The following is a 17,086-nucleotide window of genomic DNA, read 5'->3' on the forward strand; positions in this document are numbered from 1 at the left end:
ACCCAAATCACTATAGTTTCAACAGCCTCTGAACTCTTTCCCTAGGAACTGAGAGGGTGCCCCCCTCCCCCGCCCACACACACTTAAAACTACATCACTAGAAAGACAGGACAGGTGAAACCACGTATGACGATTTGGGACGTCGCCAAGTGCGTGGGAGGCGAGGCCTGGGGAAAGAGCAGGGACCTCACTGCTGAGGCAAACACACAGGTGGCCTCATTGTACATTTTGGTCTATAGTAAACCAAGTCCCCTAAACTCTACATGAGATACTAAGTTTCAAAAAGAGCTGACACACCTTTCACCTTCCACGCCTTTGAACCGCAATCATTTCCTCTTCCCAGAATCCCTTTGCAACCCCTTCCAGGTGCCTAATGCACAGTGAAGCACCCCGAGAGGGAGCAGTTGAAAGCAGAACATTTCTTCTACTCACAAAGCTGAAGTGTAGGCTGGCTCAGAGGGAACAACTCCTCCCTGTTCTACTCATTGTCAGCTGCGGAGGCTCAAAGGCTGGGGCCTAGAGTTCTCCAAAGGTGGGCTCCTTTGGCCTCTCCCTCTATAGCTTTTCTCTGCGGCTTCTCCACGTGGTATCCACAGCATGGCGGCTTTTGGAAAGCCAGACTTCTCACAGGTCAGCTCAGGGCTTCTGAGGCCTGCGTCCCAAGAGAGAAAGAGCCCAGAAGAAGCCGTATGGCCTGGTGGTCTCCTAGCCTCAGAAGTCCCAGGCATCACTTCTGCCACACCCTCTGGGTGGAAGTGGTCACAGGCCCCCACCATGAGTCAAGAGCAGGGAACACAGAGCCCCACTCCTGTGAGGCATTTCATTCCCATGGTCAGAAGAGAAGGTGGGATAGGAGTGAGACCTTGATGAGTCTGTCTTTGGAAACTACTTCCTGCACCCACTCTTTCTATATGAAGAACTCATGTTCAAGAACCAGCTCAAATATCACCTCCATTATGAAGCCTCCCCAGCTCTCCCGGAGCTAGTTACCTCCTCCATGGGGCCTAACAGAGCCCTTAGCACCTGAAATGATATTTCTCTGTCTCTCTTGGATACTATGGACTGTGAGCTCTTCAAGGTCTGGGGCTATAACATGTATTTCTATATCCCTAGCTTTCCACACTGGGGAGCCTCTTAGGAAACAAAGGTTACTACAAGCTAGATGGGGGTGTCTCATACACTTTGAACTACCTGCATCAGAACAGGTGTGCATCAAACCTCCTGTATTGACTCTTCGGGCTGAGCTTGGGCAGCTGTGTTTTAATTGACTCCCCAAATGATTCCAGTGGATAGTAACCTTTTCAAGATTCCACATCCCCAGTGCCTAGTACAGCACCTGGCACGTAGTTGCTACTCAAAAAAAAAAAAAAAAAAAAAAAAAAATACCTGTTGAATGAATAAATGAGTGAGTGAATGAATAAACATTTTTAGAACTGGGCTAGGCACCCAAGAGTCCATTTGCTCTGTTGGCTAATGGGACATCCAGTTCTGGCTTCAGAGTCAGATAGGCAGACATCCCTCCAGATTAGGCCCAGGTGGGACTCAATGCCCCACTTCCCTTTAAATGGGCCAGCCCTTGGAGAAAGTGGCTAGGAGAGAAGAAGGGAGGGAATCTTGGCAGTCATAAAGTCAGTGCATTATCTCACCCTCTACCAGAAGGCTTGTTACCGTCCCCACCTCCTCCTCGTCTCCCCACCCCCAAGCATCCTGTCACATCCCAGATCAGAACCATTCTGGAAGCAGTTATTTGCTAGTTTGACATTTCAAAATAGCATCAAGGAGGCTAAAGATAGCTAGGTTACAAGGGAGGTTAACCAGCTTGCCAACTGACGCTGAGCGTATTCGGTCTTCTCCATGTTGGTCCAAAGAGTCCTGTGATGTCTTTTCTCTTTCCAGAGGGTTAGAAGTATTGGAGGAACAGGGAGAGGATGTTGAGCCAAGAGCAAAGGGCATAGCCTCAGTCCGAATTCAGTGAGTCGTAGGGAAGTGTGTGTGCTTCGGGGGTCTTAGAGCTCTGTTCTTCCTAGCTCTCTAAGGCAAAAACTTGCCTCCATAAAACCCTGCTTTCTGGGCTCCTGTGGTCCCCATGCCCACCTGTGCATCTGGTTCCCCTCAGACAAACTCGCCCAGGAATCATTCAAGTTGAGGAAATAGTTTGTTAGTCTGAAATAGTGAAATTTTTCAAATGTCACCAGCCCTTCAGTTCCTTTTGCTTCTTCCCACCTCAGCCTACTTTCACTCCATGTTCCAAAGTCGGGACTGCATGATTGCAGATGTGGGCAGCCGGGGCCAGAACCTGGCGACTGGGGGAGGGGAGTGGAGGGGGGAAGCGAGCATCTCCTGAGAGCCCAGGATATTCACTGATAACCCTCACGGCACGGCCCATTTACTGCCGGCCAAGCACTCTGCTCAACTGCTTACACACTCGGCCTCATGAAGTCTCACAACAGTGCATTAGGTAATGTTACCTCCACCTGGTAGAGGAGGAGCTGAGGGTCAGAGAGGCTAAGCAGTTTGTGGTGGGTGCCACAGCTAGCGAGCTGCGGAGCTGGGATCCTAACTCAGGAGTGTCTGACCTACAGCAGGCTTTCCTCCCGACCATATTTTATCACTATCACCTCCCTCTACAGAGGTAGACAAGGTACATCCTTGCCTGCTTGCCCTGACTTGAACCCATGCCATGCATCACACCGGCCTCAGCGAGAGGACCTGGGGCTGATTGAGTTGGGCCAGTAACCACGTGGAGCCGGAGGGGGTGGGCACTTGCACTCAGTGACTCAGCAGTCCAGCCCGCCTGTCTGACCTTTTCCCATGTCACACATAGCTAATGAAAGGGTTATCCCTGCTTGCATCCTGCAGCCGCAGCGGTAAGTGGCAACCTGAGTCACAAGGGACAGATTGAATGTCAGAGTTGAAGTGAGTCTCTCTGCCTCATCCTCCCTGAATGTGACCGCAGCTGCCCATTCAGCGGCAACATTCAGAACATGCTGGCAGGGAGGCAGTCAGGGATCCTGAGGGGAGGGGAGGGGATGGTGGTCATCCGGCTAAAAACGGGTGGCGGGGGAGGCCACCCAATTATGTCTGGCTGTGGGGGCCAAGCTCTGTAATAGGATTCAGGCGCCGTCAAAGGCCCCCTGCCTGTTTTGAGCAAATTCAGTTAAGAGCGGTGGGGGGTGGGCAGTGCGCTAATGGCTTCCACATTGGGGGGCCTTCTGCAACTGAGCCTTTCAGGCTCTGAAGAAGGCAACTCTGGCCTCAGAATAGAGTCCTGCTCTGTGGAACGAAAACGGATCCAGGAAGGGCCTCTTATGTGAGTGAGGGTCTTACTGGGCTGGACGCTGAAAGATGACAATAGGCAGGCAAATGGGCGCATCCTGCCTGGAGCTTACAGCTGGTGAGAAAGACAGAAAGTGTACCAGAAAATTACAACACAGGGTGAAGAAGCGCCATCGGGGCCCCAAGGAGGCCACCTGCCCGAGATGCAGGTTTTCCAGGAAAGGACTGGTTCCCTGTCTTAGTGCCAGAGACCTGCAGGCTGTGGAGAAGAGTAGTGGGGAAGCGGAGGGTGCCAGGAGCAGGGAGACAAGCGCAGGGGAGGCACCTGTGGTGGGGGAACGGTGAGGAGGCCAGAGAGTAGGGAACAAAGACACAAGGGATAAAGGGATAAGTTAGGAGACTTGAGCAGTTGGAAAAACGTCAGATCTCAAAATCCATCAAGGAGAGCAGTTGAAGAATTATAAAAAAGCCAGAGATGGAATTCAGTCCATCTTGAAGCACCGGTCTGGCTTCTGAGTCCAGCTGGGACAGGACAAGATGCACGGGGAGATACTTTTTAGGAAGTTGTAGCAGTGATTCAGGGCAATGACTGTGCTCTTGACTCGGCTGAGGGCCAAGGGCATGGAGAGGAAGCTAGTTATAAGGCCAAGTCAAGGAATGATACAGTCTTTGCCTTCAAGGAGAAAACAATTTTAGTTGAAAAATTATTTTCTCCCTTAATCCACCCCAGGCTTATGTGACTGGAAGGGAGGTGAGAGGTCACTTGGTTCACTGTACCCTTGCAAGAGGTCCAGTGGTTTTTGGCCATGGGTTCCTTAGTGCAATGGGGGGAGCGTGGGGGAACGTAAGGCTGCAGGGGAAGAAATCTGGGTGGGCGGTCAGCCTGAACTCAAGCTTACTTAGAGTTTGAGACACCCCCAGGCCTGGGAGTGTGTGTCCTGCCGGCAGGGCCCATGGTGGCAGGCAACAAGGCAGTTCAAGGCTACCCCTTTCCTGCTGGCTCTACTAAGACAGGTTGCCGACCTCACCAGGTGGAGTCCCCCAGGAGAGGGGACCCTGCAGGCTGGCAGGGGGCTGGGAGCCCCTCTCCGCCAACAGACCCACCCACAAGGGTTGGCTGAGTGACTGCCCCATGCCCAGCCTTGTTCCTGGAAACTGCCCTGATAACACTCTGGGAGAGAGCCAACACTCGCTGACCTTTTACATGGGCAGAATCCACAGGAAAAGGTCGTTCTTTTTGGAGGCTGTTGAAAATTTAATGACCGCAATTCCTTAGGCTTGTAGAAGTCCTTTAACATTCTCTAAGCCCAGACAACAACATCTTCACTTACATGAGCAAGCCGTGTTTTACAGCTCTAAAGTGCTTACTCAGTGATATGCTTGATCCACTGGCGAGCCTGGGAGGGAGGCAGAGATTCCCAGATCCCAGAGTCTCGGTGACCTGGGTTCAAATCCTCGCCTTGTGACTGTGTGGCTGTGGTCCTTGCTGTTCCTCTTTGAGCGTCCTCCTCTGTAAAATAGGGATAATACACTTATTTCGAAAGCTTGGTGCTGCCTCGCCCAGTGCTCAGTGAAGACTGGTGTCCTCCCTCTTCTTTCTCTCCCACTCCTATGTTCTCAGCAAGGAGGTAGCTAATGTTGAAGAACTAGAGGAATGGGAACCTGGTATACAGCATCTTAGCCAGCTCCAGCTACTGTAACAAAGTATCCTAGACTAGATGGTTTTAAAGAAGAGACATGTTTTTCCTTCATGGTTCTGGAGGTAAGAAGTCTCAGATCAGGGTGCCTGCATGGTCAGGTCTGCTGAGGACCCTTTTCAAGGCTCACCAAGGGCCACCTTTTTGCTGGGTCCTTGAAAGCCAGAGGGAGGAAGCTCTGATGTATCTTCTTTTTAAAAGATCACTAATTCTATCATGGGGGCTCCAACCTCATGACCTCATCTTGACTTAATTAGCCCCCTAATTAGCCTCCTAATGCTGTTAAATTGAGGGTTAAGGCTTCAACAGATAAATCTTGGGGGGACTCAAACATCTGTCCAGGCAGGTGAGTGCTTTGGGTAGATGGCTGGTTAAGATGGTGAGGGGGTTTCCATGCTAGAGAAGGGCACAGTCAAGCAGCAAGAAAGGGACAAGTGCATCCATGATTGTGGGGGACCCAAATGCTAGAGGACCTTAAAACCCCTGGGTGAAGTCCTCTGAATTAATTCAGTAGAAAACAGGAGATCTGGAGGAATCAGAAGCAGAGGAGGAGTGAGCAGGTTGGGTCTGAAGCAGAGCTATGGGGGGATGGGGAATGGGATAGGAAGAACTGAAGCCTGGCAAGAGGTGGGGGAGTCTCTGACCAAGAAAGCAGCACTGGCACCAAATGGAAAGCAGAAGCTGCAAAACCCATTTTCTAAGGAATACTGGAGAGTGGGCAAACCCAGTGGGGAGGGGAGAGGGCTGCATAGAGACAAAACAATTCAGGGCATGTGGGATTCTCTGAGTCATTCATTCTACTATTGTTTGTTAAAGCCGTCCCATATATGTCTGGGCACTGAGGAGAAGACCCAGTCCTTGCTGTCAAGCAAGAAAGACAGAAATATTAATAAGAGTTGAAACTTACAGAGCACCTACTCTGCACCAGCCATGACTCTGTTTAATGTGGCTTTCCCCAACAAGGACCAGAGAGGGAGGTGTCATTATCATGACTACTTAACCAGTGAGGAAACCAAAGCACAGAGAGGGTAATGGCCAAAGCCATGCCGCTCCTCTTTCTTCATCTCGCTCTTCTTTATGGTAGCCTTGCCTTCAGCCTGGCCTTGCAGGATAGTGAGAACCAGCTGGGAGTCAACCCCACTGGGGTCTGATTTTCGGCCGTACCACTCCACGCTCCAGGTACTTGGAAACTGGCATGGCCTCTCCGGCTCAGTTTTCATCTATATAAAATGGTTACATAGTATCATTCAACTTGAAGGGGGATTGTAAGGCTTAGATTACATTTATGTAATTGTTTTAATTTCTTCAAAGCACTATGGAGAACACTGTTGTTTATATGATCATTTCTAATGGACAGTGTTCAGCTCCTCTTGAACAAATCTGCACAGCTAGCTACTTAATAATCGTGTACTAAAGGCATACATCTTCTTGAATAAATGAGCATCTAGCACGGAGGTGAAAGTAGGTGAGTTTCACTCAGCTAGCTAACACCCATAGGACACGGCTGTCTGCATTAGGTTAATAAACTAATTTTGGTGTTTAACAGGTGTTAATTGTTTGAAGAGTGGACAGGAGGAGAAACAGAACAAGGGGGTGCACTCAGCTCCCTGCCAGAGGCAGCCTCCGGACAGCCCGGAGTCCAGGAAGCACATCCAGGTACGCGGTGGGCGCTTAGTAACTTGGTTAAAAACACTGAACGGGAATGAAAAAGCCAAGTCAGGCGGAGAGAACAAATCCGACAGGGGAGATACAGAAAGAGGGCTCCACGCCTGAGGGGCAGGGCAGAAGGGCTGGGGCAGGGAGACCAGGCGCCGCACCCCAGGACGGGGTGGGGAGGGCAGAGCGCAGAGCACAGCGGCTTCCGCCCTGAGGCCCTGAGCCGCCAACCCAAGGCAGCCGGCAGTGGGACGTGGCCGCGGAAGGTCCTGGCTTCCTCGCTGCGGGGACTTTCCTTGGGTGTGGCTGGGAGGACCTGGGAGCGCTGGCGTTTAAGCTTCCTAGGTCGCACGGGGGCTGGGACCACCAGGCAGGTCTCTGATGTAGGCAAGCCACCCACTGCTAGCCCGCCCACGGGAACTGGTCCTCTCACCCGACCTTTTAAGCCTCAAGGCTCTAACAAAGTCCCCTATTTTCCCCAGCTCAGGGATTCTCACTCTTGAGTGCATCAGAATTACGCGGAACCTTTATTAATTTTTTTAATTTAATAAATAAAGTCAATGATTTCATCATTAACAACCGTTGCTACCCTCCCTCCACTGTTTCTGATTCAGTGCAGTTAGGGTCTGGCCTGAGACTGTATTTCTAATAAACTCCCAGGTGATGCAGATGCTTCTGGTCCAGGGACCATCCCTTCAGAATCACTGCCCTGTCTCCCTTTCACTTAATCCACTAAGTATCTTGTTCAGCCTCCCAGGGAGCCTGGAATCCTTGACAGCTGGAGAAACAGGGGGAGGGGGCTCCTGCATTTGAGCAAAGTGGAAAGGGCACCTGGGAGTCCCAACTTCCAGAGGATGGGGACGGGGTGGGGAGGGATGCTTTCTGCAGCATCAGCTGCTGCCTATAGTCTCTTGGGAGGCCCCTGTGAGGGATCCAGAACAGGGCAGAACCCCCAGAAGTGAACGCTGAATGGGAAGCACGGTTAACCAAGTGTGGCTGCAGGGAAGGGGAAAAAAGGCAAAGACTGCATGGAGGGTGCCTGTGCATCAGCCCATGATGCCCTAATCAGTGCCACTGACACTTTCATTTATTTTAAAAAATATTAATTGAGCAGCTACTGTATGTTGGGCACTGGGCACTGTCTCAGTCTGGGATAATGTGGGAAATAAAATGAAGTCACTACCTTTCGGGCAAATACTTTCTAGTAGGGATATTAACAATAAACATAGCAAAAGGCTAAATTATTGAGGATGTTAAAAGGTAAAGATGCTGTGGGAAAAAACAAGAGGAGGGTAAGGGAGTGCTGATGGGTTTTCATCTGAAATAAGATGGTCATGGTAGGCCTTACTGGGAAGGTGATATTTAAACCAGGAGTTAAGGTAGTTGGCTACATACTAGCTGGGGGAAGAATGTTTCAGCCAGGTTAGGCAGCCAGTGCAAAGGTCCTGAGGCAGGAACATGCCTGGTATGTTTGAGGCCCAGCAAAGATACCAGCATCACTGGAGGAGTAGAGGTAGGGTGGAAGGAGGAGCTGAGTAGATGAGGTCTGAGGGGAAACGGGGCTGGCAGGAAGATGTTTTAGGGTTGGAAGGATCATTGTTAGGGGTTTGACTTTTATACTATGATATTTCTGCGTTTTTCTTGACTTTTTGCCCTGGTTGTTCTCACCTCTTCCATCTATAACATGAGGCTCAAGAATAACATTAACCATTCCCTGGCTCATAACTGAAGCTGGATTGAGGAAGAGGTGGCTTTCAGTACGTCAGTCAACCCCCGTACCTCAGATATGGGCTCACAAGGGTTGCAGTTAGTCACCGATTCAGACCTTCAGATGGAAGGTTGGCAGGTCACGTTTGCTTTCAGCATCCTCTCCTCCTTCCCCATCCTTCCCCACACCTCTTCCAGGCTCTAGTTCCCCTGATGTGCTTGCTCTCGAGCCTTCCCAGCCTTCTAGAGCAGCACTGGCCAACATATAATAGGAGTCACATAGGTCATTTAAAATTTTCTGAATGACCGCATTTTAAAAAATTTTTCTAAATAGCAAAAAAAGAAAAAAAAGTTTAAAAAGTCAAAATTAATATTAATAATATATTTTATTTAACCCAATATATCTAAGACATTATCATGTAATCAGTACACAAAACTAAGGGCATACTTTACATTCTTTTTTTCTGTACTAAGTCTTTGAATCCCAGTATTTGTTTTACACTTATAGCACACCTCAATTCAGACTAGCTGCATTTCAAGTAGCCACTAGCAATGTGAGGCTAGTGGCTACGGGGACAACACAGTCCCAATTGTACCCCTATTCCTGTCTACCCCACTCCTCCTGTTCCCGGCTGAGCTGACACTTCCTTCAGGAAGCCTTCATTGATTTCTCTTCTTCCCCTCATTGCCCTGTGAGAATGAAGTGCATTTGTTCACGTAGTGCACTTAGTTCCTGGCATGCAGAAAATTCAATAGAAGGGTTAGCTATCATTTTTATAGCACTTACGGCAGCTGTAATAAACTGCTTGGTTGTGTAACTCCTACTTCACATTTCCTTATCCCTGCCACACTACAAGCTTCATGAGAAGAAGGAACTATGCCTACCTTTCTCCTTGCTCTAGTCTCAGGATCTTGTTTCTGACACAAAGGGGATGAATATTCAATATAAACTGAGTGAATGAAGGAATGCATGATAAAAAAGTATGCTTGGGGCCATGATGAAGCATTTTCATTCTAACATTACCATCGATAAAATCATAATCCTGGATGATATCAGGTTTTATTTTTAGAGGTTCAGACAGTAGATCCTAAAGAGAGATAAAAGCTGGTCTCAAAACAGGGTGTTGTGGTAGAAAGGCACAGACTTTGAATTTAGACAGACCTGAGTCTCAAGTACTGTTAAATCACTTTCTATTTGCATGACCTTGGAGAGTTTCAGCAGTTCCAGCCCTCAGTTTCCCCATCCATAAAATGGGGATATGAGCATCTCTTTATGTTAGGTACTTCCTACTCCGTAAGTTTACTAGTGTCAAGAACACAGACCCTAGTCTCAGCTCAGACCCACTCGAGCTGTTTATCTAACCCCTCTGTGCCTCAACACCTAACCGGGAATGTATGCATGTGACTGTATATTCTTTTCATATTTAATGAGGTAGGATATCATACATATAAAGGTTTGATACCCAGTCGATGTCTGTATTAGTGTCTTCACTTTTCTTTAATTTTCATCCAGAAAATTTTCATGCATGGGATCTTTATTTTCTCCTCCATCTCCAAGGCGGGAGAAAACTTCAAGCTATTTACTTTGGGGAAATTGAGCCATCCTGCGTGGTAGATACAATGTGCAGCTGGTTCAAGTTAAGAAAAGGCCCTTGGGCAAAACTGGAAAATTTGCCACTTTGGTGTTCCTGCCCTTTTGCCTCTTTCTTCATTCTTGCCTGATTCTTCCAGAAAGTCCTTCTCTTGTATCACGTTGGTTCCTGGCATTTTCTTCTCTCTGTCTTCTAAAGACGGAAGTAATTCTCACCACACTCTGAATTTTTCCTCATGTTGAAAAGAAATCCTAAGTACCTAGATAGGGGTGTCTGTTGCTTCTTGGCATTCTCGAAGCTCTTTAGTCACGTAAGCTACAGTGCTTTTTCCATTCCTTCCTGAATGACCGCTCATGTATTTTCCCCCACCAGCTCCCTGAAGGGCACCCTTAACAGTCAGTCAGGCGCATAGTAGGTGCTGGATAAAATGTGTGAAAGGCATACGTGAATGCGTATGGGTAACTTTCCGATTATGTCCCTTCCAGAATGCCCAGAAGACTGACAGAAGTGTGCAGTGCCAGCTGTAAAGGGAGGAGGCTGGCTGCTTATTTAGAAATGAAACCAAACGCGCTGAGCAGCTCACCCTCCCTGTCTGCTTCCCTTTGGTGTCCTCTGGGGACGAAGGGGAGGGGGTGGGGAGCTCAGAGACCAGGAGGGCTGACAAGGTGCCCTCTTTAGCACTGAGTCAGCAACACCCAGCCCTGTGGACACAGGAAGATCCCGCTCTCAGGGGCTGAGTCACATGCGTAACTGGAATAGTTGTTTAGATCCGAATGAATTCCCAGAACCTCTCCAAGCCAACCAGCAGGCACATGCTCTCTCCCTACCCTAAGAGCTTTCCAGCTTTGTGACTTAGCAGAAAGGAGGAGCTGGGCCTTTCTGGAAGGGAGGGGATGCAGGGGAGGAGGGTTCAGGGATCCTTCCGCGGGAGGGGGGGGGGGGGGGGGGGGGGGGGGGGGGGGGGCCTTGGCGGGGGGGGGGGGGGGGGGCAGGGTGGAGGTTATGGGGCTCCTTATCTAGCGCTGCAGGTGGTTTCTGTGACTTTTCAAGTCTCCAAGAAGATGTAGAAAGACTGGCCAGCATGAATCCTGCAGAGATGGCACAGCTGTCCTGTCAACTGGGCAAGGTGTGGACCAGAGGCCTCGGCACCTCCCTGTGAGCAGTGAAGGTGTCAGTGGGTACTAACACTGGGTGCCAAGCAGGTTATCCTCTGCTGAAATGCCATTAGAGGTCTGTGTACCTTGGATGGAAACAAGATCCCTGAACTGCAGCCCTAGAAGCAGCAGCGTGTGTGGGGGGGGGGGGGGGGGGGGCTGGCAACTGAGGCACCTCGGGCCTGGTACCCAGTCTCCGGGTTCGATCTTCTCAGCTGCTGGTGCAGAGCACAGCAGCTCCCAGAAATGCATGTTCTGAGCATTGCAGAAGCCCTCAAGGAGTGCCTTGTGCAAAATATTGGCACGCTTCAGAGCTTATGTTGCAGTATTTCTTTCCTGAGCATGTCTGAAAAAGATCTCAGACTTCTAAGATTTTGCTCTGCCCTCCTTGATACCACACCCACTGTGAATGGCCCACAGAGGCTGGGGTGCGGCCTCTGTTGCCGTATCACTCAGGCTCATGCTTCCTCTGGGGCAGGGGTTCCCAAACTTAAGCATCCATCAGAAGCAGCTGGAAGGTGGATTGACACGAATTCCTGGGCCCTGCCCTGGGAGCTTCTGGTCCGGTAGGTCTTGGGTGGGGCCTGGAAATAGGCATTCCTAACAATTTCCCAGGAGAGGCTGATGCTTTGGTTCAGGGATCACCCTTTGGGAACCCTGCTCTCAGGTGAATGTTTTCTTGAGTGTATTTTAAATGTATCTTTGAATGTATTTTTAGGTCAAAGATCCATTTGAGAATCCTTGACAACCCATCTGATAGGCCTTGCCACCGCTTCCCAGAAAAAGCAATTACACAAATGCTGGGGGAAAAAAATGTAAAAACTTGATTATAATTTCAGGATTCGTCAGACTTGCACAAATTTGTCCATGAACATCTAGGTTAAAAAGAACTCCTAATTCAGAGTCAAAACCGGAATTTGTAAGTGAAATGCAGAATCATTAAGTACAGGAAAGTGAATTTTATCAGTAAATGCAGGAAAGCGAAGTTTTATCAGTTCCATAGCAAACTGGTTGAATATTTGTTTTCTAAAACTAGACTACCTGGTTCAAACCCTGGCTCTACTGTTTGCCAGCCACACTTCAGTCTCTTCACTGTAGATGTGGGTTGATACTGGAGCCCAATTCACAGAGTTTTGTAAGGATTGGGTGAATTCATAAATGCAGAGTGTGTAGAGTAGAACCTGGCACGTAGTATACCTACACTAATTGTTCCTAATTACTTTAGCTGAGTTGAGGCCTATTGATTCAGCTTCCTGATATATTGCAAGCTCTCTCTTCCCATTCCAACATCCATGGTCCTAGGTTAGGTCCTGGCCATGTCTAGTTTGCCATTTTGCAATATCCTTCCAACGGCTCTCTTTATCCTGATTCTTACCCCTTCCATTGTATCTTCCACACAGCATCCAGAGGGAGCTTTCTAAAACCCATCTCATCCTGTCATTCCTCTGTGTAAAAACCTTCCAAAGGCCCCTATCACTTCCAGGAGAAAGTCTGAGCTCTTGAGCACAGCACGTGGGGTCTGCCTTGATTTGGGCCTAGCCAGCTATGGGCTTCATTGTTCAGTGCTTTCCTCTTTCTCCCTTCTGCTTCAGACAAAGGAAGCATAGCCTGATCCTAAGTATGCTACACTTTTCATACTCTCTGCCATAGGTCATAATACTTACTCTGCCTCAAATGCCCTCAGCCCTCTTTGAGGCAAACTACTCAGGAATATTCTTCAAGACCCAGCTAGAGGAGCCTTTTTTCTGCCCCTTTCCCCCAATCCCAGGTAGAACTGTTCTCTCCCGTCTTTATGACCCGTGTCATCATTCCTTGTAGAGCATGCTTCCTCTATAGTTCAATGCACACATCTGTTCATGAGTCTATGGAAGACACTGCAAGTTATGCTCCCAATATCTGTGCTCATCTTCTGTAGTATAAGTCCATTTTCCAGACTTCTTTGTAGAGAGATAGGGTTCTAAATGCCAATTAAATTCCACGAACAGATGCACACATGTAAGATTTGGAAAAGTGGAAAAGAAACAAAGAAAATCTTACTGTTTTAGATATTTTCTGCTGGTGAGCAGAGTTGTACAGATAGGACACTTTTATGCATTGTATTCCAGGAACTAGTCAACAGTGTCATGATTATCCAGAGTCAGTCTGAACAGCAGCACAACTTCCCAGTGCTGCCTTTCTGAATCCCTAGATTAAAAGTTAGTGATCTGTTACAGATTCTAGAATCTAGAACTCACTATTCAATTTGGATCCTCCTAATTTCCACCTTCCTGATGGGGCAGCGGTAACAGGTCCTTGCTGGAGCCTACAACCTACTCCTTCAGAAACTTGCTATGATTTTATTAGCATCTAATCCATATTAAAATCGTTTCTGCTTGAAATATCTAGAATGGCTCCCATTTCTTGAATTGAGCACTGAATGATAGTGTCTATCTCCCTCACCCTGCTGAGAGCTGCTATTAGTAGGCTAAGACCATGTCCTATTCCTCCTTGCTAAGAGAGGCTTCTGGAAAATGAACCCCTTAAAAAAGTAGGTGGAGCCCCTAACCTGAGGTGGAGAGAGGCTTGATTGCGGGGCGGGGGGGGGGGGGGGGGGCTGAGGCAGGTCATTTATTTGTGTTCACCAAGTGAGCTTTGAGGGAAAAGTGCTCTCAGACTAGCCAACCAACAAACATGTCGCCACCACTCCAGTAACAAAGAATGGGCAGTGCCAGCTTTGAAACAGGAGACTCAGGCCCTACTTCTCACTGTGGGATGGTACTCTTCTCCACAGAGACCCCTGGTCCCTGAGGAGAACCACAGAGAGGCCACGAGAGATTGAAGGGGAAGAGACTGAGTAGTTCCAACCAGTTGGCTTGTCAGAATGCTTCAGGAAAAGTGTAAAGAATGGATAAAACAAGTACTGGTTGGCACTCCCTCAGGGTCTCAGGCACAGTGTGGCTGGAGACTAGAGGGGTTGGCTGTGTGAGGTACAGACATGTGGAATGAGGGGCCTCGTCAGTGCAAAAATCTAAAAAGCAGACAGTGGGAAACCTGTGAGCTTTGGAAATCAGACCAACTCATGATCAAACCCATGTCTGTTGCTAATTTCTGGGGCCTGAGACAAATTCTTTAAACTCCATGAGCCTCTGTCCCCTTGCTCATAAATTGGAGATTAAAACCTATCTCAAAGCATCAGCCACCCTGCACAGGGAGGAACTGCCACGTGGTCAGCTCTCCACAAGCTCCTTCAGATCCTCTGTTTCCTGCCACCCCTTAAACCTGGCCTTGTTTTCTTTCTATTGTTAACACTTTGCTCTACAAAATCATTAATTTAGTGTTTTGTTTTCTAATTATGGGGCCCAAAGGTAAGGCACTGAGGTTTATGAGAAGGGTGATTTCTCAATCCATTCATTTTGTTTGAAGAGGCAGAGGGGCAGGAAATCAGATTCCCGGAAGTTTTTTGATTGCAGAGAGGATGGGAGGTAGGAGGGAGCCTTTCCAGGAAGACTGCTCCTGCCAGCTGGGGAGAGAGTGCAGAACTTGGCCTTGCCTTCCCTGTGTAATCATGTTGTCCATGCTCATCAGTGGGGCTATTAGCATTTGAGTCTAAGCCAGTCTTCCTGTGGTATCCCGGAGGACTCTGGATTTAATGCAATGTCTCCTTCCACATGCCCTTTGTAATCTACCTCAGGTTTATTGCTATGCATTTCTTCACCAAAAGGACCAGCAGTTTTCCACTTAGTGAGAGAGATGGCTATCTCAGATATGTCACCAGTCTTTCATCAAGATACACCACCTTTCCTTGGGGTAGAGAATACCATAAGTTCTTTAGGAAAGGCCTAGGCCCTGAAACACTGGGAAGGCTGTGGATCCTTTTGATGAGTCTTTGACATTCCATGTGCCCCTCAGCATCTCCTACCAAGCCAGCAGTTAGGTTCCTCGAGGGCAGGTAAGACTAAGGGAAGAGACCTCACAAGAATTCATCTATTCCCTGGGACAATGGTAGTGATGATCCTCCTTACGTAGACAGCAACCACAGGGGAATCTAGACAGAAGCCTGTTTGGGAGTAGCAGTCAGAATTCAGGAGGAAATTGCCATGAGTGGGTACCTATTAGATGTCCAACATCCTGGCAGGGGATTTTGTAGCTCCTGCAGACTGGACATGAAGCAGTTAAACTGGCCTATTCTGAGCTCTTCTGTAGCCAGTGGGAATATTTGATGTTCCTACACAGGAAGCATGTCCTAGAGTGAATAATTCCCACACAGCAGGGGAGCCTTTTTGCAGGTTGAGCCCCACCTGGAAGATGCTCTTTTCTTGTCACAGAGCCAGGGGCAATAGCTGTGGACCTCTCGCCTGCCCTGCACCCCACCCCCACCCCCACCACAGGAGCACAGCACAAGCAGCTCAACTCTGGTGGAGACTGATGCTCAGAGTGCAGGGTAGAGATCCACAGGGCTCCTTCTGTGCTTTGTGGACAATGGAGGAAAACAAATCCCCTCATTAGATGTTGATGACTGTGTCTATAAGCCCCTGCACAGAGAGACTGGGAATTCTCTGCCATTGCTTTACAAAATAACCCACATGGAAGAGACCATGGTTTTGTCTACCTGAGCAGGATGTAGACAGGGAGGGACCCAGAAAGGCCTGAGGACGGTGTAAAAACAGGATGACCAAGAAGAGGAGCCTGGGTTCCCTGCTCCTTGGTGAGTGACTAGTACCACAGCGGGTATTGGGGTATAACATCAGATGTGTGTGAATGATCTACCTCTTTTGCAAACTGTGTATATTATGCACACAGAAGGGAAGGAGAAAGAAAGAAAAAAGGGAAATAAGACGCCACTCTGATATCCTTCTACAGGGATATCTGGCCTTGAGGGTATTCTAATAATTCTTACAATCAAAATTCTCATAAGTAGTCTCCTTTTTAGTACATGGCCATAACAAGGGTTCTTCCCATTGTTTCATGCCACTCATTTAAGAAGAGTGTTTTTTCATTGTCTGTAGAAACAGTAGGAGATAGGGTCACCAGGTTCATTTTACAGACAAATGAACTGGCGTGCAGGGGCATGAGTTGCACTGCCCAAGGCAACTTGACTTACCAAAGAGCAGAGCTAAAATGCAAGTACAGATAGACCTGATTATTTCTAAACCTGTGCCCTATCTACTAAACCATGTTCATCTCCTTCATCTGTGTTCTAATCTGTCGAATGTCTTCTTAGAGAAAAAAGAAGCTGACTCCAGAGGGAAGAAATAAGACCAAACAAAACAAAACAAAGTTTAAATAAATATAAAGAATTCAATAAAAAATAAAAGGAATAAATGTTTGTCAATGGAGGCATTTTGACAGAGAGGAGATATAGATGGCAAATAAGCACATGAAAAGATTTTCAACATCATTAATTATTAGAAAATACCAGTTAAATCCACCATGAAAAACTTCTGCATGACAACTAGAATGGCTACAGTTAAAAAGATCGATCATATCAAAAGTTGATGAGGATATAGAGCAACTGGAACTCTCAAATGTTGCTGGGGAGAATGTAAAATAATACTACTGCTTTGAAAAACTTCTGGACAGTAATTAAAAAGTTGAATTTCCATCTACATTCCATCCAGCCTTTGCTCCCCAAGATATTTATTGAAATCAAAGTGTATGTTCACACAAAGACTTGACCATGACTATTCACAATAGCTATACTAACCCTGTTTTGTGTACTATGACACATAGTATCCATTCAATGAAATAATAGTTAGAAACTAAAAAGGACAAATGATTGACATACTCTAAATCATGAATCTCACAATTTTGCTGAATGAAAGAAGGCAGGCAGAAAAAATACATACTGTAAATGCTGACTGCAGGCAAGTCCAAAAAATGCAAACCATTCCATAATGACAGAAAGCATAAGAGTGGTTGCCTGGGGGTGGGGAAGAGAGGGAGAAGAGACCAATTACAAAGAGATAGGAGGAAAACGGAAGGAGGAAGTGATGACTCTGTTCCTTATTGAATTGTAGTGATGTTC

The 17,086-nt window shown here is 47.8% G+C and overlaps 1 protein-coding gene across 1 annotated transcript in view; it reads left to right on the plus strand.

Moving 5' to 3' along the window:
• LOC132002057 (uncharacterized) overlaps positions 1-17,086 on the plus strand; it is a 120,086-nt gene that overhangs the window by 68,724 nt on the left and 34,276 nt on the right. Inside the window, exon 5 of the mRNA XM_059377087.1 lies at positions 6,520-6,629. Coding sequence (XP_059233070.1) covers positions 6,520-6,629 — 110 coding nt within the window. The remainder of the gene's footprint in view (positions 1-6,519; positions 6,630-17,086) is intronic.

The sequence above is a fragment of the Mustela nigripes genome, chromosome 14, assembly GCF_022355385.1.
Source record: "Mustela nigripes isolate SB6536 chromosome 14, MUSNIG.SB6536, whole genome shotgun sequence".
NCBI lineage: Eukaryota > Metazoa > Chordata > Mammalia > Carnivora > Mustelidae > Mustela > Mustela nigripes.